The sequence below is a fragment of the Phytophthora parasitica genome (genome assembly GCF_000247585.1).
Source record: "Phytophthora parasitica INRA-310 unplaced genomic scaffold supercont2.21, whole genome shotgun sequence".
Classification (NCBI taxonomy): Eukaryota; Oomycota; class Peronosporomycetes; order Peronosporales; family Peronosporaceae; genus Phytophthora; species Phytophthora nicotianae.
The window spans coordinates 514,476-534,623 of NW_008649007.1; the positions used below are offsets into that span (position 1 = coordinate 514,476).

Here is a 20,148-nt window from a genome sequence, read left to right on the forward strand (position 1 = left end):
GAGGGCTTGGTAGTAACGTGTCCGTGGCCATCTTGCACAGTGACCACCACCTGTCGCATGGCCGAGCGTTCGTGGTTTGAGCAACTTGAATGTAGCCACTTCAGCGATTACTTAGGAATCGCTACACCACACTATACGAAGGACGGATAAATCTTTGCGGGTAGGTTAAAATCGACTGCCTGTCTTTGTCAATCGAGTTGGGCGCAGCACTCACTCTCTTTTTCTGTTTGCTGCGATTTGGGATTGGAGTACCTTTTTTGAATTTATTTCATCGTACCCCAAAAAATTGATGTAATTTATTTCTTTTATAATTTTTTAAACATGTAATACGGCAATCAAAGCTCTAATTTCAATGACGATCAAAATCAAGATCTTAATTTCGGTCTTGTATCGAAATTAGAGCTTTGATATCGAAATTAGATCGATCTCAAAAACGAAATTATTGATTTCGATTCTTCAGTTAGTACTGTCACTATTCACTTTAAAGACCTCTGTCAGTTCAAACCTTTACGGCGCCCCCGTCAAGATGCCGCTGGAATCGAATATGATGTCCTCTATCCTCTCTGAAGACATCGGTACGCCTCGCGATACCGTCAGCAGCCCGCCAGGTCTCTCGAGCCTCATGAGCGCCGCAGACGACGTCCAAAGTCCAGTCTTCGAGCCCCCAGCACCCAAACTGCCCACTCTACAGACTCCCGAACTCCAAACCCTACAAACACAGCTCCACACGTCGCTAGAGAAGCTCTGGAGCGAGACTGGACCCGTCTCTAAGCGCCAGAAGAAGAGCAAACAGAGTCGTCGAGCCAAAGCGGCGGCTGACAACAGCGCAGACGTGCACAAGGCTCTAGACCAGCTACAGCGCATAATAAACTCGCAGTTCGCGCGACGTAGCGTCCTCGAAGACGTGGTGAAGCTCTCATTGAGCTTCTGTGAGCTGCTGGACGAGAAGGAGTCGGTACAGAGCCTGCTAGCTCTGGATCAAGAGAAGAATCGTGTGGATCTGGACGAGACGCTGGCCAAACTACCGAGTAAACCACTGTACGCTCAACTGGTGCGCGCTATTAGACGTGCAGTACTCGGTGCAGGGGATTTAGTAGGCAAGGAGCTATTGACTCAGGTGCTGGATTGGAGTCTTACGAGATCTACTCCTCAGTACTGGACGTGGATGATGGCTTGTATTGCTCAGATGAATTCGTACTTTGTACAGGAATTTATATTTCGCGCATTTATTTCCAGATACGAAGATATGACGGAGTTTATTCCCGTATTGGATTTTTTGGCGACGAAGAATCCGGCTCAGATGATGGATATTCTGCGCGAAGTACTGGAAGAATGCGTTTCTAGCGACCAAACACGAGCACTGGAGACTGTGAAGCGTCTTGTGGCGGTAGCAAGTGATTCAGCTGTGCTTGTACAGGTCTGTGACGATAATTTACAGTGGATTGTCACGGATGAATTAGTTATGTCACTAGCCACGAAATTTGGAGAAGGAGAGACGAGTGGCAATGGGAATGTGAGCCTGCAAGAAGGAATGAATGTCTTGTTGCTGGATTTTATCCGCAAACGAAGCGCCGAGCTGTCGAACTCCGGCTTTCAGCTGCTATTACTGCTCCAAAACCTGTCTACAGCGAAGATATCGCCACGTTTTGCAGTGTCTGTGGCTTCATTTCAGCAGCAACTGGTGGATTTCGCTGGATCAGAGATGTCATGTGCGTTTCTTAAGGGGATTTACCGCTTCCTCCCCTTTATTTGTCAGGGTATACTTCGACTGCTGCAAGTGATGAATCCACGTGAAGAAACGTCGGATATTAGCATGACAGACGATGAAGAAATGTCCAAGGAGACAGCGAGTCAACGCTTTGACCAGTGGAAACAGTGGCTGCTTCTACTGGCTCAGTCGATCTCTCGAAAAGAAGTGACGGAACAGCTGATTAAGGCCGAGTTGATGCTGGCAGAGTTCAACGAGTTACCGGTCGTGTATCCGCTTACAGCGATCCAAGACGCAGATCGCTCGTTGTGCGAATTGCTGACCTCATTGCTGACTCCTGCGTCGCCTGAGTACGTCGCGTTTGTGCGTAGTATAGTGCATGAGTGCCAATCTGCTGCTCCACGAGCCAAGCGACGTATTCTCGGTATTATCCAAACATTACTGAACTTGAACGATACCGAAGAAATGACTGAGAACGACCTACCAGTTAACTTGACTGCAGGACAAGGTAATTCGTGTATGCAGCAGTTGGCTGGCGCTAAGAGTTGGACTGCGAGTCTGGACTCCTTTGAGCTGTGGAAAGGTGTGCGTGGCGTGGGGTTCTGGGAGAGCTTTCTGGACTTAGCACGCTCCAAGGACTCGCTGGTGGCTTCCCGTGCGCTCTCTCTTGTGTCTCGGACCCCGTTCTTATCTCTCGAGGACCCGAACTGGCAATACCGATGTGTACAGAAGCTATCGAGCGTGTATTTCTCGCTGCTGCGGCAGTATCGAGCAGATCTCGTACGACAGGGTGATAAAACCTCCAGTGAACTGAATTTACCTGAGGATACTGCTCTGCCGAGTCGTCTACAAACCCTCAAGATGGTTCTGTTCCGAGTGTTAGCGCTGGATGGCGGCGTCGCGCATTATTCCTCCTCCGTTTACAGCATGTTTGCGTCCTTATGGCTGGATTCACTACTCAGTACCACATCCGCTACCAGTATACCGACACATTTCCCGAACGACGTCAACTTTAACGATTTAAACGATGGAAATCTGGATGAACGTCAGATTATCCGCTGCGAACGAACTATCAGCTCCAAGTGTACAAATTTGCAGTCGTCCCAGGTAATCACGAAGGTTCCTGAAGCAAAACTGGTATACCGCAAAACCCTGGACTCGTCCTGGGAGCGAGAGATGCACGCTGCTCGCGTGTGTAGTGTGTACGCTACAGAGATTTTCTCTCAGCTTCTAGCATCCACTGGAACGGCTGCTAGTCTGTTGGCTGATGCTCACCAAGCCAAGATGATATCGAATACCGAGGAGGACGAGCAGTTGGAACGGCGATTGAAGATCGTGGTGGATATGCTCTTAGAACGTGTGATACCGTGCTGTGGCATCCCAAGTGACGACGTGTACAAGGACATGCTGCCGAATCGATCGAGTTTCGACGTGGATTTACGGATAGAGCAGTGGTTAAACCACTTTCCGGCGTTTTTACCGGTACTTCGAACGGTAATCTCGACGTCGACGGTACTGGGTTCTTCCCAGTTACTGCGACTGGTACCGGTATTCAAGTCGGTATTGATTGTCTTACTGGGTCATTGGAACAGTGTCAAAGGCGAGTTGAGCGTGGAGAACGTGGACGTGCCTCCGTATATGCGCAACAGGAATCAACTGGCGCTCACGTGCGAGTTGATGCGGCTCCTACGAGCGACTAATTGGCTGCCTGCGCCTCTGGCCAAGACTGCGGAGCTGCTGCCATTGACTACACCCGCCGATATCCGCTCGATCCTCTTTAGTTGCTGGTTTTATCTATCAGACCATCCTCCACGCTCTGGATCACGTGCTCCTACGCCCGCAACATCCGCGACGACGTCTCCAATTTCGTCAGGATCGTCTCCCGCTGGCTTCAGTATTACCGGTTTGTCTACCGGTGGTTCTTCTTCCAGTTCAAGCAACCCACCGCTCGAGTTCTACTTGATCCCGCTGCGCAAGGCATTGCATCGCAACATCCGCAAGATTGGCGCCAAGTATCCGCTCTTCATGTGCTGAGCTTGATGCTTATCACTTCAACTACACTTTAGCGTCATACTGTATGCTTCTGAGCTCGTTAACCGTAGAATATGTCGTTAAACTGAAGTTCATCATAACAGTGTTGGAATTCTAACCAATCATAGACATTATTGGCGTCTGTTGGTTAAGGAGCTACAGTCATAGTCTTGGACATGGAGCTGCTGCTCGTGCGCATCGACCACTTCCGCGACCGCTCTAAGTACGTGTCAGTGCTGCGTGAGTGGCTGCAAGAGTTGCAGATCGTCAACGGACGCGTGATCTCCATGGGCTCCGACCTGCAGCTGCTGTTCGTCGCTTCGACCGAGTCCCAGAACTCCAAGTTACTAGACTTTTATCGCTCCAGAGATATCGATACCAACAGCCGCGGCGAGCTCTGCGTGGACAAGTTTATCGATATCTTGGGACGCAAAAAGGTGGAGAACTGCGGCTGCAATGGCTTCCTGGAGATGAACGTGCTGGTAAGACGGAGAAAGAGATCCACCTACAGTTAGAGAGCATGTACTAATCTGTCGCTTTGCAGAGCCCATCGCTGTTGCAGAAGGTTTTAGTGAACGAATGGCATACAGAGCAAACGTGGCTGGACACAGCGCTGGCTACAAAGCGCACCAAGGCGTTTCTGGAGTGGAAAGAGGCGGCTAAAGCTGCGAGGAAGGAGAGACGGAAGAAGGAGAAACAGGTGAAACACCAGGAGCGCGAGGTGAAGAGGATGAAGAGAGAACAGGAAGCAACACAGAAGGCAGCGGATGAGGCTGCTGAGACGGAGGAAAACGTGGAGACGGAGACTAATAAGCAGGAGATTGTGGAGGTGACGGAACCTCCGAAGCAGCAGGGACAGAAGCGAAAACTTGAGCAACAGCAACAGCCGTTGGGACCCAAGAAGAGCAAGAACAAGAAACGGCGTAACAAGCCGACTATAGAGTCCTAATACAAAAATTGCCCAACTCTCTCTACATGCTGTTCGTAGATTACGGCCACGCACTTATGAAGCGACTGTTGGAAGGATAATTATCGGATAGGGTGGTGTTTGAAAAGTACAAGTGTAAGCTGGCCCTAGTGATTACCATAAATGACAAATTTTGCACCATCGCTTATGTCATATGAAGCGGAAGAAACGATAATAGTAACGGGTATTGATTACTTACGAATTTGCTTCGTTTTTTTCAAAGGAGGTTGGATATATAACGTTAAATACACCGCGGGCTCCATTCTAAAGCTTAACGGGCGTTAATCCTGGTACATTTAACGTAAAGCAGATAGATATATAGCTACGAAACTATGTTTATCGCCAGGAAGTTTAGGTTTGTGAATTTGTAAAACTGTGGAAGGGCCTAATTGTGCATTTTCACGTCGAATTAACAGGAACGAGAGGCGAGATAATTATCAGCTAAAGCAACTTATCCCTTTTAGTTGGGTAAGCGTGGACCTCGAGTTCATAGAGAGCAAATTATGGGGCCTGGTTGAGCGTAAAGATGTGCTGCCGGACACGACAGTCTTCGTGGACCACGCGACCACGTGGTGCCACCGTGGTGGAGGGGCGATGGAGGTCATCCAATCACTACATGTGGTGAGGACGTGAGAGTTGATGGAAGAACCAGGGCAAAGAGATGTTCTCATGCGCGAGAAAAGGCCCATCGAGGCTACTTCAAAAACGCAACGGAGTACTACAGTATAACAGCGCACTGGCATGCGCCAACAAGGCGCTGTGACTGCCTCTGTTGAGATCGAGAGCCCAGCCTAAGACACAGCTATGGATATGAAAATAGTCTGGGTGGTCCTGGAGGACGTGAACAACGTGTCTTCACAAAGCATTGATGAAGACATGTTCAAAAGCTTACAAAAAATCACGGTAGATCCCGAATGTCGCAGCCATGATTGCTGCCTTTTTAGTGAGGCGAATAATAATTTATCGGATAGGATTATTTTTGAATAACGTAAACTTGCAAAGTGATGACCACACAGAGTGTATGTGTGTGTTTGTCTGAGTTAGTCCAAGCGGTCCAAATTGTCATTATGGTATTTTCCACACATCAAGCATCCCAAATAACACACTCGTGCAGCATGCGAAGCCACTCTCTGTGCCCGCCCAACCTCGACGCTTTGACTGACGACGTCATTGGTACCGTGAGGCAGCGTCAATTTTTCACAGCTGGGTTCAATACGACTCGAGTGAATGTCGGATACCCATACACATGTGAAGAACGAGCAACCAAGTCAGCCATTCTGCCAGGTCGAAGCTCCAAGTTAACCCATCTGCCCCTCCGAGAACGTCAACGGATTTACAAGCAACGATACCGAATGAAGCAACAAAGCTTCCACGACAGCTTGGAGGATGGCAACATCCAGCTACGACAAGATATCAAGGAGCTACAAAGCCGAATTCGCGGGCTCTCGTACGCGATCGAGAGACACTTCGCCCTGTGGTCTGTCGTGACAGACTATTTTCGTTTGTTTCGTCATGGTCTGCACGCTCCAAACGGGTCACCAACAGCTCAGCTCGATTTCTTGCGATTGTTAAATGCACCGGATGTCGTCGCAGCCATTGCGAAAAACTGGGGAATCTTTACGCATTTTTTCCAAGATGTCGAAGTGCAGCTCCAGCGTCTAGAGAAGATTGGTGACAGTTCGATTATTGGCACCACGATCACAAGCTTCACCATAAGCAGACGATCACTGATGAGCGCGTTCCCTCACTTGTTCCATGGTAGCATAGTTCGAGGCATACGCTGCATGGAAAGCAGAGGGTCCCGCCTTGTCCGAAAGATGGTTGACCAGCACCTAATTATGCGTGGTTCCGTGCGCTTTGACTGGGACAACTCGAACAATCGCATTGAACGGATCTACAGTCAGATTGATATTTTGTCATCGCTACTGCAGCTTCTTGGCAACGTGGAAGACGTGTCGTTCGTATTCAACGGCGCCCGCATCACCCCCGACGGGAACGTTGTCGGTGACTTGCTGATCCCCACCGATTAGAACCCGGCGTTGACAATCAATCTCGCAGACATTCAATAGAGAATGGACAGGAAATATGTATCGTTTTTCGCGTCTTGAGCAATATATTACCGAGTATGTATTGAAATATTGTTGCTATTCCACGGAAAAAGGTAATGGTAGTTGACTACTTGTCCTACGTTATCATATTAGCTGCGGATGAAAACTTAACCTAAAAGTTTCGCTTAATAGTACAATTTGTGTTCTGTAAATTTTTTTTGATTTACAACAATTATCCCCGCTCCTCAAACAGACTCAAATCGGCAAACTTGGACGGAATTCACAATAGCAGTAGACTTTGAGAATGTAGTAGTCTCTTCTTATCAGTGTTAACATATTTGCGCGAATGAAATTGATATCTCCGGGATGTGGCTGCGGTGGCTGTATTTCCGCTTCGCAGTACTATTTTACCTCTAAGGCTTATACATGTCAGGACATTCCAGTGCAATTTAATTGTATCTTCAGGTAAGTTATTGCTATGCGACAGCTATACTTAGTAACGAAGGCCATTCATCCAGCCTGAAATAGTCGCTACGTTGAGTATTATCGTTCGCGTCAGCGGAGTCGACTGGCAGGTAAACTAACGAGTTTAAGGTACGCCGCAATGCAGAGGACACACACATCGATTTTCCCTTCAGCAGCAGATAAAACCGCTCCTCGTGTGGCATTATGTCGACAGCTAGAAGAAAATTGGAATCGAATTCAAGTTGGTCGCCAGGGATCGTACTCTATTGAACGTCTCGTGAGTCTGGATCAGTACTGCAACACAACATCGTGGACTCGGGTGATTTTGGTCTGCGTATCCACTCCAATACCTTCTCTCTTGGTTGCTGTTTTACTTGAATGTTTCCCATTACGGCCACCATCCGAGGGGTGGGTAGCAAACTGGGTGTTCTGGCTTCGGATGTCATTGACAAGCGTTCTGCTCGCCTTCGGTGGGTACTCTCAACTGGCAGCATTTGTTCCGGATTTGCACTTTACGCTTTGCAAGCAAATTATCGCAAGTACAGGATTGGCTGTTGGGCTGATCGGAACAAGTATTCTTGCAGCGAAGATTATCGGGTTTCCAGTGCCACTTTTGATGCAATTTGGTGCCATTCCAACCGGATTTTTCGCAGTACTATTACTGCGACTTGTCGGTGGATCTGACGCGTTTGCGAGTGGCTCTCCTATCGTGGCTCAGATGAAGAGATTCCAACGGTATTTTCTTGCGTTAATTAGTCTCACCGGGTTCTATCCTCTCTTCAAAGTGCTGTACGACAGCGTTCCTCTAGCATATCGAGGTGGAGTGATTCTCGTTTTACCAGTCTGGAGATTTGCAGCAAAGCACTTTATCGTCTACGTTTCTCGTGACCTGGAAGACATTATACCAGAATCTGTGGCGTTTCTGGTTGATTTTTTCAGCTCGCTCTTCGTATCAGTGTGTATGTCATCCTCAGGACCATTCTACTTGTCTTTCCTGTTTATTGCAGCAGATCTAAGCCAAATATTATTGGAGCTTCGTGAATTGAGTGGCAATGCGAAGGTGGTGTTGCAGCTCATCGGGCCACAGCTACAGGATCCTATTCATCCGCGAAGCTCCACACCAGAGCCGACAACATTGCTGACGAGAATCCTCGGAGCGACTAAGGAACCTAGAGCGTCTCGAGCGGAGTCGATGGGACCTGTGCGTGTATGGGCCTGTCTACCTCATTCTCTTACAAGCAAACAGGTTGAACAGCTCGCTCATCTGGAAGAATCAGGTGTGTACTATCAGCGGAACCCATCTTCTAACAACCATATGAAACAATCTCTGCTGCAGACTCAAAATGGATTTAAACAAAGGACTTCTATCGTACCGACTTCAACCCTCAAACATGAAATAGCCTCCCCTACAACTCAAGATCCAATCAATGCAAAGAACAAACAGTCAACACGTCCAAACGGCTCCGGTTCGGGGTTAAAGAAGTCTAAGCTGTTGGTCTTACAGGGTTTGCAGCTGCTCTTTCACTGTGAATATCTCCAATTGGTTGAGTATGTTGAATGCATCACCCCAATAGTTTACGTGGTGTACAAATCGATTCTGGAGCAGTTGCCGAATATTGTCTACTATCCTGGTGGTGCGGGTAATTGGAGTTTAGCAACGGTGGTGAATATTCTGGTTTTAGCAATGATGGAAGTCGGCTCTCTCGTTTTGCTGCATCATTTTTTGCAGCGAAAGTTTGCAATTTCTGCAATGCACCAGCTTGCGTTCGTATTAGAAACCCACGCCTATCTGATCCAGGTGAAGCTTCTCATCGGGATCCTTGTTCTCATTCCGTTTGAACTAGAGCATTTAGGTACGTATGAGCGCAGTTGTTTTCTTTCTTCTCAGATTAAGTGCTACTTGGAAAGCTTACAAGCTGTAATTTCACTATTTTAGGCGCCGACTTTAGCCTTCGCTTCGAATGGCTCGACAGTAAATAAGTGTTTGCCTTACCCGACGCCGATACTATGCTGTTCCGTTCTTCGAGTCATTCTTTCTTTCTAAAATGAGATAAAGTCTATTGTTTTTTTAAACGGGATATGGTAAAAAATTTTTTTTACAAAAATGTGGACTCATAAATATCATTCGTTATGGTTATTAATCGCCCTCAACCTAGTCAATAAACCCTTTTGTTTAGGTTATGGAAGACCCAAAACCCGTTGTATAGGTTGATATAAACATACTTCGAAGCTCATTAAAAAAAACTCTGACAGTAAACGTGGCATAGCTTCAGTGAATTGTTTTCGGTGCAATCAGGGTAGGCTACCACAATTTTATGGCAGTAGACTACTAGTTTGTACCAATCTCGAAACAGTAACAACAATTTACTCAGGTACCGTTCGGCAATCCCACGTCCCTAAATTAGGGGGATGGAACTAATTCCCGATATGAAATAGCGTATCCCATCATGACATAAGTTATTTTAATCTGCCAATCACTAGTCCGAAATCAAAAAAAAAAAACCAAGACGAACATTCATTTTACTGCAAAATGGGTCGTTTTACAAGATATCGATATCAATTATTCGTAAATCGACCACGAGCTTAAACGCTCGACAGTAGTAATTAGAGAAGTATGTAAAACTGTCATTAGTGAGGTAGATTTCCATCGATGGTGGGTAAGAATAATATTAGACTAGGATGGCAGTCAATCTCTGCTCTTTGGCGTATTAGTGATTATCCTGCTGAAAGAGGTTACTTAAAAATAACCGTCCAAGTATTTCCTGCACTCGTTTATCGAGCGAGAGTGAGCGGAACATAATAACGTTTAGATTATAAGTTTTTTTTTAAAATCACTTTTCGTGGTGTTGGCGAACATATACTAGCTAACGATCTACCAGTATAAGCTAACTACGTGACTAACCAGCTAGTTAATATTGTGCCTTGCCAAGGTTGATTCGGACATGGCCCTGGATTTCGCATTTAGCGATAATCCCGTCATTATCGAGCTTTCTGTGGCATTTTTTAACCGATGCAGCAGTCGGAAACGTTATCAGACCTCTCCTTTAAGCTAGATAAACATCCCAGTGACGACGCTTACCTCTCGTTGGGCGGTAAATCGAGAAATGACACTAGCTCAGCAAATCATTCAAAACTACCCGTGTAAATGTGATCAAAGCGGGTATCCGCCAAGGGAATATGCACTTCTAACACTCCGTTGGCTCTGCATACCTAACACTGGCAAATGCAGCGAATAATGGGCTGTGATCGCCTGGTCTGAATTTAGGCCTAACTAAACTATCCGACCTAAAATCAGATCATGTCTGAATACAAAAATTCTTACTTTGCACAACTTTTGTCGCTTTTTACTTAAGCTGGATACACGATTTAAAATAAATCGAGGTCATTTTATGTATCAATGTCGTAAAAGGGACAGATCAAGTGGTTAATATGTCGAGGTACGAACAAAATACAACAATTTCATCTGATAGCAGCCTCGTCCATCAACTTAGTTGTCATCAAGCCATTCAAATTGAAGACTAAAATCGGCACCTAAACAATATAAAGGAATTGCAGTTTGTTGAGAGGTTCCGGAAGTTCTAACCCAGCACTAACATAAGAAATACGTACCAAAATGCTTCAGCTGAAACGGTATCAGAAGAAGGATTCCAGCAAATAGCTTCGCCTGTACAAGATAAACCTGGTTTTCCAATACGAACGCTAGCTGGTGCAATGAAGAAAAGGCAAACTTGCGCTGCAGAAAATGGTGAAGGAAAACGAGAGAGCCGACTTCCGTAGTTGCTAGCACCAAAATATTCGCTGCAGTTGTTCCAATTACCCGCACCACCAGGATAGTAGACAATATTGGGCAACTGTTCCAGGACCGACTTGTACACCACGTAAATTATTGGGGTGATGCATTCAACGTACTCAACCAATGCAATGTATTCGCAGTGAAAGAACAGCTTTAAGCCCGCTAGGACCAACTCGTTCGCATTCTCTGTCAGTAATATGGGATTGTTTGGAAAGGTTGCTTGTTCGCGAATCGAATCGCTAGTAGGTTGAATTTTCGATGAGGGTTTTACTTGTTTGAATCTTGGGGTCGGTAAAGTAGACACACTGTGTTTGAGTTCAGGCTGCTGTGAAAATCTCATCGCCTTGTTGCTACAAAATTGATTCCGCCGACAATATACGTCTGAGGCTTCCAGATTGACGAGCTGTTCAACTTGTTTAATTGTAAGATAATGGGGCAGACATGCCCAGAGACGCACAGATTCCAACGACTTCGCCTGAAACACTGCCGGTTTTTCAACCGCGTCGATAATTACCGTCAGCAATGTTGTCGGCTCTGGTGTGGAGCTTCGCGGATGAATAGGATCCTGTAGCTGTGGCCCGATGAGCTGCAACACCACCTTCGCATTGCCACTCAATTCACGAAGCTCCAATAATATTTGGCTTAGATCTGCTGCAATAAACAGGAAAGACAAGTAGAATGGTCCTGAGGATGACATACACACTGATACGAAGAGCGGGCTGAAAAAATCAACCAGAAACGCCACAGATTCTGGTATAATGTCTTCCAGGTCACGAGAAACGTAGACGATAAAGTGCTTTGCTGCAAATCTCCAGACTGGTAAAACGAGAATCACTCCACCTCGATATGCTAGAGGAACGCTGTCGTACAACACTTTGAAGACAGGATACAACCCAGAGAGACCAATTAACGCAAGAAAATACCGATGAAATCTCTTCATACGAACCACGACAGGAAAACCACCCACAAACACGCCAGATCCAACGACAAGCCGCAGCAAGAGTACCGCGAAAAAGCCGGTTGGAATAGCACCAAATTGCATCAAAAGCGGCACAGGAAACCCGATAATCTCCGCTGCAAGAATACATGTGCCGATCAGCCCAACAACCAACCCCATACCTACAATAAATTGCTTACAAACAGAAAACTCCAAATCCGGAACAAATGCTGCCAGTTGAGAGTACCCACCGAAGGCAAGCAGAACACTTGTCAACAACACACGAAGCCAAAACACCCAGTTTGCTACCCACCCCTCGGACGGTGGCCGTAGTGGGAGACATTCAAGCAGCACGGCTACCAAAAGAGCAGGGATTGGAGTGAGTGCGCAGATCAAAACCACTCGAGTCCACGACGTCGTATTGCAGTAATTCTCTAAACACATGAGACGTTCAACAGAGTACGATCCCTGGCGACCAACCTGAATTCGGTTCCACTGTTCTTCTAACTGTCGCCAAGACGCGAAGCGAGAAGTAGACTGAGCGGCAGTGATTCCCAGCCTGTCTGACGTGGGAACAATTCCTGTGACTGTCCTTCTCAACTGGAAGCTTCTCATTGCGTTGTCCATAACTCGATGTATCACTTGACAGAAACTATTTTAAGTGAAGTTTTATTGGAAAACCACTGAAACCACCATAGGTTGGAAAATAAAATATGTTATTTTTGTTTCAAGTTGGGTTGGCTGATCAATAATATGGTATTTTGACCAATTATTGCAATAAATGTTTATCCCGACAGTGGCATATTCTTGCATTTTGAATGCTTTATTGCGAAAGCAATTTACATATTTTCGAAGTATTAAAAGGAAGTTGAGTAATTTCCTACAAAATACACAAGAGTTATTGTATTGATACTGATTTTTTCCAAATTCCCAAGTCCCATGGCCGACACAGCAGACACTGTACTGCAGGTGATGCGCTGTAACAGGGCAAACAGTAACTTCCAGGACCATAAAAGATTGCCAAACTACAAAGTTTATGTGATTGCTACTTACCACTGGTAAGTTACCAGCCTCGTTGTTGGAAAAAATTTTTTTGGCTACAGCTGCGAGCACAGTGCTTATCCCAAATATAATTGGTACGAATTGATTAGATTAGAACGGAACAATACACTCCTGGACAAAATTATATGACCACCCAGTTTTTCCCTTATAACTTTTTTCTACTGCGAGTTTTGGCTCGCTGTTTAGATATGTGTCGTACGTACCCACGAGAAGCACAACTACAATGAGAAACTTGCGGAACTCTCACTATGAAGGTAGGCTGTAATACAAAAATCGTTTTACGGCGCTGGAGAAAATATACAGCCACACGACTTAATACAAAAGTCAAGTCAAATGTATTCAAATGACAATGCGATAAGATCTACACGCTGCCAACCACCAGTGCGTTTCTGGCTGTCGGCAGTTGGCGTGCGCTTCGCTATATCGCTCCATGGTATTCTACATTTTGATGGGCCGAGGACCATCGCTTACGGAGACGGAGCGCGGGCGAATTCAAGGTCTAAGCGAAGGCGGGCTGAGTGTCAGAGCAATTGCGAAGAAACTGAAGCGATCTCGTGATTGTGTGCAGCGTGCATTGAAGGGAGAAGCGCCACCGCCGCCTAGTGGACAGGGACCCGTCGCTGCTCGAGCGCCAAGCACGCCGAGTCGTCAGGAAGGTTGCCACGGGAAACTACAGCTCAGCTCGCCTGCTCGAGTGCACGTGCTCGACGCGAACAATCCGCCGCCTGTTGGCAAGCGTCGACTGGCTGGATTACGCGAAGATGAACAACACCCTTCCTCTGACCAAGTAGCACAAGTTGGCGCGTCTCGATTGGGCCACGCGCATGATTGTCCTGCCGGAAATATGGCCACGCATCATCTTTTCCGATGAAAAGAAGTTCAACTTCGATGGACCAGATGGCCTTCGCCATTACTGGCGTGATGTGAGGCGCCCTGCAAGACTGACGGTTCGCCGTCAGAATGGTGGCGGTTCAGTTATGGTTTTGGGGAAGCTTTAGCGCATCTGGGAAGTCGAAGCTAGCGATTCTACAAGGACGACAGGCGTCGGAGCACTACGTCTACACCGTATCAGAGTATATGCTTCCGTTTGCTCACCTACAGCATGGAACTGACCACGTTTACCAGCAGGATAACGCCTCCATCCACCGCTCGAAGCTCACGATGGAGTTCTTCAAGGAGGAGGGCATTTGCGTTCTCGATTGGCCAGCTCGTTCACCTGACCTGAACCCAATCGAGAACGTCTGGGCCATGATGACTCAGGTCTTCTACTACAACGAGAAGCAATACGACAACGTGGCCGAGCTGACTGCTGCTATATTAGCTGCATGGGAAACTATCGACGGTACTTACCTGCGCAAGCTGGTGGACTCGATGCCTGGACGTTGTATCGAGGTCATATCGAAGTAGGATAACAAGACGCAGTATTAGAGCTTATGGCATAGTCATTTGAATACATTTGACTTGACTTTTGTATTAAAGTCGTGTGGCCGTATATTTTCTCCAGCGCCGTAAAACGATTTTTGTATGACAGCCTAACTTCATAGTGAGAGTTCCGCAAGTTTCTCATTGTAGTTGTGCTTCTCGTGGGTACGTACGACACATATCTAAACAGTGAGCCGAAACTCGTAGTAGAAAAAAAGTTATAAGGGAAAAACTGGGTGGTCGTATAATTTTGTTCAGGAGTGTATACATGCATTAAGAAACTGGACTCGCTAAACTGAAATTTGTAAGCAGAAATGTCAGTGTATTGGACAATAAGTAAAAAGACGTGGAGCGACCAATATTCCAGCCTCATTGGCTAAAATAAAGTCCTTTCACAAAGTGAACCATAGTTCTTCGAACAAGGCGACGATGGGAGGGTGTCCGACCATGGTCCAGCGCCGCAACAAGGTGGCGCTGCCTCCAGGCTACAGTCAATTGGTGCGTACACCTCTCTCCTCCACCCACCGCCACTAACTCTTATCTCTATCCAGCACTGGATGCGACTGTGTCAATCGGGTCAAGACTTATCCGGTCTTCGTGGTGGTCCCCCTCGTCGTGCCATCTCGATGGAAGAAGTGAGTCGCCACTGTACCGAAGAAGACTGCTGGAGTGTGTTAGACGGCAAGGTGTACAACATGACGCCGTACCTTAAATTCCACCCAGGAGGCATTGCAGACCTGATGCTATCGGCGGGTGGAGACTGCACGGACCTGTTTAACGAAAAACACCCGTGGGTTAATGGCCACAGTATGCTGGAAAAGTGCTACATCGGTCAATTAGATCCAGATTCTGTAGCGACCGATTCAAACTCTGAAGCATCCAGATTCGCTCTCGATAAAACCCAATGGAGGCCATTTACACTGGCTCTTAAGCAAAAAGTGAGTCTCCAAACGATCAAGTTCACCTTCGAGCTGCCTGGTAATAAACTACTGGGACTTGAGGTTCCTGGCCACCACCTTAAAGTACGAGCCAAGATAAATAGCCATATGATCGAGAGAGCCTACACTCCCACATCCAAGTTCTCCCAGACTGCGTCCTTCGATTTAGTGGTTAAAATTTATCCGGACGGTATCATGAGCAGTTATCTGGATAAATTGGAGATTGGAGACACAGTGGAGATGCTGGGACCACAAGGAGTACTCGGATATCCCGACGCTGGGGTGGTAACTGTGGGTGGTCAGCCAAAGCTGACGAATGTCCGTCACATTGTGATGATTGCGGCAGGCACGGGCATCGCTCCTATGCTGCAGCTTATCCGTGCAATTATGGAAAACAACAAGGACACGACCAAGATCACGCTCGTGGACTGCAACCACTCGCTGAAGCACATTATTGCACTCACGCAGTTGGAGCCGCTGGCCAATATGTTCCCAGATCGCGTCAAGGTGCACCATGTGCTTCACGAGGCCAGTGATGATGATTCGAGTGAGCTGGGATTGTTCAAAACTGGCATACGACTGGACAAAACGATGCTCGCTGAAATGCTGCCAAAGGCTTCACCCGATGTGGCAGCTTTCCACTGTGGACCACCGACATTTGACGAAGCAGTGAGCATTATGTTGAAGAGCATCGGTTTTAAGGAGAACCAGATCTTCATGTTCTAGAAAGAAAGAGGAGTGCATAAAGGTCTAGAATACAATTCTTTTTTCTATCATGTCATCTGAATAGTCAAGTCTGTCGTCGTCAAGAACCCCAGTGCCATGGTAGCGTAAGTACTACTCACGCAATACTGTCCGTCGGGTGAGAGAACTGCTGACAGCACCATTTCAGAGTCGCTCGCTTTGTGCAGTGTCAACAAAAAATGGGGCAACTTGATTACATGCTATTGAGAAGTAACGTTATTTATCATCGCAATTCTACCCTTCACTTGAGGATAGTTATTACGGGTACTTTGATACTGATTCGTGGATTGTCATCACGTAGACGCCTACAATGCGTTAATACATTTCGTTGTTTTCGCTTGACTGGGTCAAGAAATTCGCGACTTCAGCAACTACGCGATCGACCTGACCGGCTTGTGAGAAAGTTATGTTACGTGGGACGCAGGACACTACCGATGTTTGTATTGTGGCTACTTGGTGCAATGACGAGGACTACGGAGCTGTATCTAAATGGACATTGAAGATCTATCATTACGGCGTCATGCCTTCGAAGAGCAAGAGTGTAAGACGTGAAGAACGCAATGGAGACGTGACGTTGTTGTCGAGCAGGCAGGGCCATTTGTACGAGCCAACATAGAAATAAATCTAGCAAGACCGGTGATTAAATACGACTGCCTCTGACTTTAGGCGATGGTCCTTGCAGCACCTGGCTAGCCGTAGAGTAACTTCCGCTGGATGGGAAGCCACTGGAAGACGACGTAGAAGCTGTCGTAGCAGTCGACGTTGACACCCGCAGTGTCGGGGCGATAATACTCTTGAGAGTGAAGGCCACTTGCATGGAACTTGGTCGTGCATCGGGATCCAGTTGCGTACACTCCATGACCAATTTACGAAGATTAGGCGGACAATCCTTACGTAGAGACACCCGAATCTTCCCCAGTCGCACAAGTTGAGCCAGTTGCATCCCTGGCAATCGTTCGCCTTTATCCGACGTCACATCTGCGAACGGAGCTTCACATGTATCCATCTCTGATAACACGACACCAAGCGAGTAAATGTCTGCCTTTTCTGAGTATTTCTTGCCTTCGATAATCTCCGGCGCAGTCCACAATAAAGTCCCCACTCCTGACGTCATAGTCTCGTTCACGTGAGTCTTGCGACTTACGCCGAAGTCACTCAACTTGGCGTGGAATTTACGGTTCAAAAGAACGTTTTTAGACTTGAGATCGCGGTGTACGACCACAGGACGCAAGCAGTGCAGGTATACCAGCCCTTCTGCGATGTCCATAGCGATGGAGATCTTCTCGCGTTGCCACGAGAACTTGTCTCGGTTCTTCTTTAGTACTTCATCCAAGTCTCCTGCCTCCATATATTCCACCACAGCACACAGATTCTGCAGCCGATTCCAGCTCACACCAACGAACGAGACAATGTTACGGTGTTGCAAAGTGCACATTAGTTGAATCTCCCCGGCGAATTGCTCCAAACTGGCTGTGAACTGGCATTTCTCCGGTAACAAACGTTTAATAGCCACATGTCGAGTCTCCAGTTGACCCAGCCACACCTCACCATACGCTCCTTTTGACAACATACGCAGGAACGTAAGCTCGTCAAAGGCAATGCGCTTTGTGAATATCTCCGGGTCTTGCATAAAATCTGTCAAAATCTCCGATTCATCGCAGTATTCGCTCACTGTTTTGCCTCCAGCTGCAGCTCCAACCCACGTACCAGCCATAGACGACCGACGTCCATATGCTGTTGATTCGCGGTTGCTAGCGTTACCGAACGTGTACCACGAGGACCGTCGACCTCGATTAGTCTGTACGTTCACATTAGTGGCAGCGTTGGACGAACTCTCACTGTCGTTGTCGCTGTTCTTGCCGCGTCGTCCGATAACGCGGGGAATAAAACCCAGTCCTGACCGTGTAGCACTCGCTTGACTCTGCTCATGTGTCGTGCCGAGAGCTGCAGTCTCTGATAGCTGCCCAGTATGCTGCCTTCTCTTCTTACGACAGCAGCAAATGGCTAAAATGACAATGATAAGGACAGCTCCACCAATACCAGCACCAAGGATCACTGGCATGTTGCTATCACTGTCCGGTGGTACGTCCTCGTCCGACAGTTTGCTGACCTGTAATGTCCTCATTGATGATAAAAAGTTCGTCACTGTAGCTTCATCCACTGCCGGTTTACAGAAGTCTGAAGACACCGTAACGTCCTCCAGTCTTAAGCACGGGACGATCGTATCCAGTGTGTTACCACACGACACACCGGTATCGTCATTCCGCATGTGGACCGAATACAGTTGTAATGTCTCCGTTGTGTCGGTCAATGTGACTTCATGTTGATAAGCCTGAGGGTACGGAATAGTACTGGTGGACTCTGCAGAAGACCAGAATGATACGTCGTTGGCTGTAGGCAGCATAGAAGTCCCTTTATCAACTGCACATTGAATAGAACTAGTCACATTGGCCACACAATTGGCGTTCGTGGCTTGGTAGTAAGTGCCACAGTGTGCAGCCTCACACTGAGCAGTGAAGTCGTCGTATGAGACTCCAATACTCGACATCTCCACGCCTGTTGTAGATCCAGTAGAGCAGCGAGTGTAGACTTGGACTACATCGTCTCCGGCCTTGTTACCATTGCTGGTGCCGCCAGAGAACACGTAGCCATGTAGCCAGAGCAGTCCCACCTTTGTGGCGTCGTCCAGGTCACTCCAGGAAGCGTCAGAATGCGCGGTCAGCGAGGCTGCCACGTCCGCGGGGAGATTTTCATTTGTTGGAGTTGTAAGTTCCGCTGTGTCGCTCTGGAGGCTCTCGCAGCGAGCGAGGATGTCGCTATTAGAAGAAGCGGCCAATGCCAGCGCATTTGCGAACATTACGAAGGCTGTAGTAGACGCCAGAACCTGCAGCTTGCGCGGTCGGTAATGCAGGACGGTGCTGCACATAGCCGAAGTGGCGGGGAGCCAAATCACGCGCTGGTGTTCACACGAGCAGAGTGAGGAGATGACCCACGACGCCGCCTTCTTCACACCGTCAGGAAAAAAAATATCAGGCGGGACGGTTTGCTATTGGCTGGAAGACGGATGGAAAAATCGAGCTGGTTGACACCACTTTTTTTTTTGTTGCTAAAAGACAAAATACGTCTGTATAATTGAAATACACAAATATACACGTAATAATACATGTGTGTACAGTAAATGTATCAAAACGCTTGTGTAAGTGAAAAGACAGAAAGCAAATCAATAATATACTGATAAATTGTGCTAGCTGCTCACTTCTGGCCGGAATGTTCATCAGTTGCATCGCTCAAATGCAGAGTTTTTGGTGAAAACACAATTTGTTCTAGACTGGGGTCGGTACGACAGTAACGCTTTGGAAGTCCGTGATGATGTATGCTCCATTTATACTTGTACCAACCTGACCAGCAGCCACACACGCAGCTACGATAGATCACTTACAAGTTGTGTAATTTAGATCCGGAACAAATGCTGACAGAAGCGAGTTTTCATCAAAAGATAGCGCCCCGTGAGTAAAAAAAAAAAGCCAAAATTTCGATTTTGCTCCACACGCTTATGATGGTGGTCATAATGGTAGACATTCAGGCATATATGTACAGCGGACATGTATTTGTCTTTTATACAGTAAACAGGGGAAAGTCAAAATACGACCGTTCTGTATAATTGACATAATATAAAAATACTCTTTGTATCGTTCCCCCCAGAAGCGACCTGATTATTTTTAAGCGTAAGAGTATTGTAATTGAGTACCTGCAGAAGTGTTAGAATGCTTTCTTAGTACGTCCAGTACCTCGCAGAACGCTATAGTTGAAACACATCTCTTTTATCTGGCCGCTTGAGCTCAACCGAAATACTCAATAAAGAAGAGTACTGCCAAAACCAAGCGCTTACAATGACTTCAGCTTAGTCACGAGGCAATCAGAAGAGTCTAGAAAATGGTCTTGCAGAGTCTGCAGCTGCCCTTTCGCTGTGAATATCTCGAATCAGTTGAATACGTCGAATGCATTATTCCTTCGATTACGTGATGACGAAGCT

At 47.0% G+C, this 20,148-nt stretch overlaps 7 protein-coding genes across 7 annotated transcripts; 5 read left to right on the forward strand and 2 right to left on the reverse strand.

The window, feature by feature from the left end:
- Positions 1 to 526: 526 nt before the first annotated feature.
- On the forward strand, positions 527 to 3,742 carry PPTG_09848 (hypothetical protein; the record flags this gene model as incomplete). The annotated part of the gene is made up of 1 exon (XM_008905634.1): positions 527 to 3,742. The coding sequence occupies one exon, from the start codon at positions 527 to 529 to the stop codon at positions 3,740 to 3,742; it is 3,216 nt and encodes a 1,071-aa protein (XP_008903882.1).
- A 173-nt stretch (positions 3,743 to 3,915) lies between these two features.
- On the forward strand, positions 3,916 to 4,688 carry PPTG_09849 (hypothetical protein; the record flags this gene model as incomplete). The annotated part of the gene is made up of 2 exons (XM_008905635.1): positions 3,916 to 4,221; positions 4,284 to 4,688. The coding sequence occupies 2 exons, from the start codon at positions 3,916 to 3,918 to the stop codon at positions 4,686 to 4,688; spliced, it is 711 nt and encodes a 236-aa protein (XP_008903883.1).
- Positions 4,689 to 5,821: 1,133 nt separating this feature from the next.
- Positions 5,822 to 6,736, forward strand: PPTG_09850 (hypothetical protein; the record flags this gene model as incomplete). Its single annotated transcript, XM_008905636.1, has 1 exon — positions 5,822 to 6,736. One exon carries the CDS (start codon positions 5,822 to 5,824, stop codon positions 6,734 to 6,736), a length of 915 nt encoding a protein of 304 aa, XP_008903884.1.
- Positions 6,737 to 7,358: 622 nt separating this feature from the next.
- PPTG_09851 (hypothetical protein) lies at positions 7,359 to 9,199 on the forward strand (the record flags this gene model as incomplete). Its single annotated transcript, XM_008905637.1, has 2 exons — positions 7,359 to 9,072; positions 9,156 to 9,199. 2 exons carry the CDS (start codon positions 7,359 to 7,361, stop codon positions 9,197 to 9,199), a joined length of 1,758 nt encoding a protein of 585 aa, XP_008903885.1.
- Positions 9,200 to 10,797: 1,598 nt separating this feature from the next.
- PPTG_22696 (hypothetical protein) lies at positions 10,798 to 12,576 on the reverse strand (the record flags this gene model as incomplete). Its single annotated transcript, XM_008905817.1, has 2 exons — positions 10,798 to 12,086; positions 12,150 to 12,576. The coding sequence occupies 2 exons, from the start codon at positions 12,574 to 12,576 to the stop codon at positions 10,798 to 10,800; spliced, it is 1,716 nt and encodes a 571-aa protein (XP_008904065.1).
- A 2,207-nt stretch (positions 12,577 to 14,783) lies between these two features.
- PPTG_09852 (hypothetical protein) lies at positions 14,784 to 16,152 on the forward strand. The gene is made up of 2 exons (XM_008905638.1): positions 14,784 to 14,931; positions 14,985 to 16,152. The coding sequence occupies exons 1-2, from the start codon at positions 14,863 to 14,865 to the stop codon at positions 16,095 to 16,097; spliced, it is 1,182 nt and encodes a 393-aa protein (XP_008903886.1). The 5' UTR covers positions 14,784 to 14,862; the 3' UTR covers positions 16,098 to 16,152.
- Positions 16,153 to 16,295: 143 nt separating this feature from the next.
- Positions 16,296 to 19,182, reverse strand: PPTG_09853 (TKL protein kinase). The gene has a single exon (XM_008905639.1). It carries the CDS (start codon positions 19,039 to 19,041, stop codon positions 16,756 to 16,758), a length of 2,286 nt encoding a protein of 761 aa, XP_008903887.1. The 5' UTR covers positions 19,042 to 19,182; the 3' UTR covers positions 16,296 to 16,755.
- Between the last annotated feature and the right edge of the window lie 966 nt (positions 19,183 to 20,148).

Bases quoted from the DNA above. Each gene is read 5' to 3' on its own strand.
- PPTG_09852 (XM_008905638.1), top strand. From the start codon at position 14,863: ATGGGAGGGTGTCCGACCATGGTCCAGCGCCGCAACAAGGTGGCGCTG. The intron at 14,932-14,984 runs GTGCGTACACCT...ATCTCTATCCAG, and splicing joins CTCCAGGCTACAGTCAATTG to CACTGGATGCGACTGTGTCA.
- PPTG_09853 (XM_008905639.1), bottom strand. From the start codon at position 19,041: ATGTGCAGCACCGTCCTGCATTACCGACCGCGCAAGCTGCAGGTTCTG.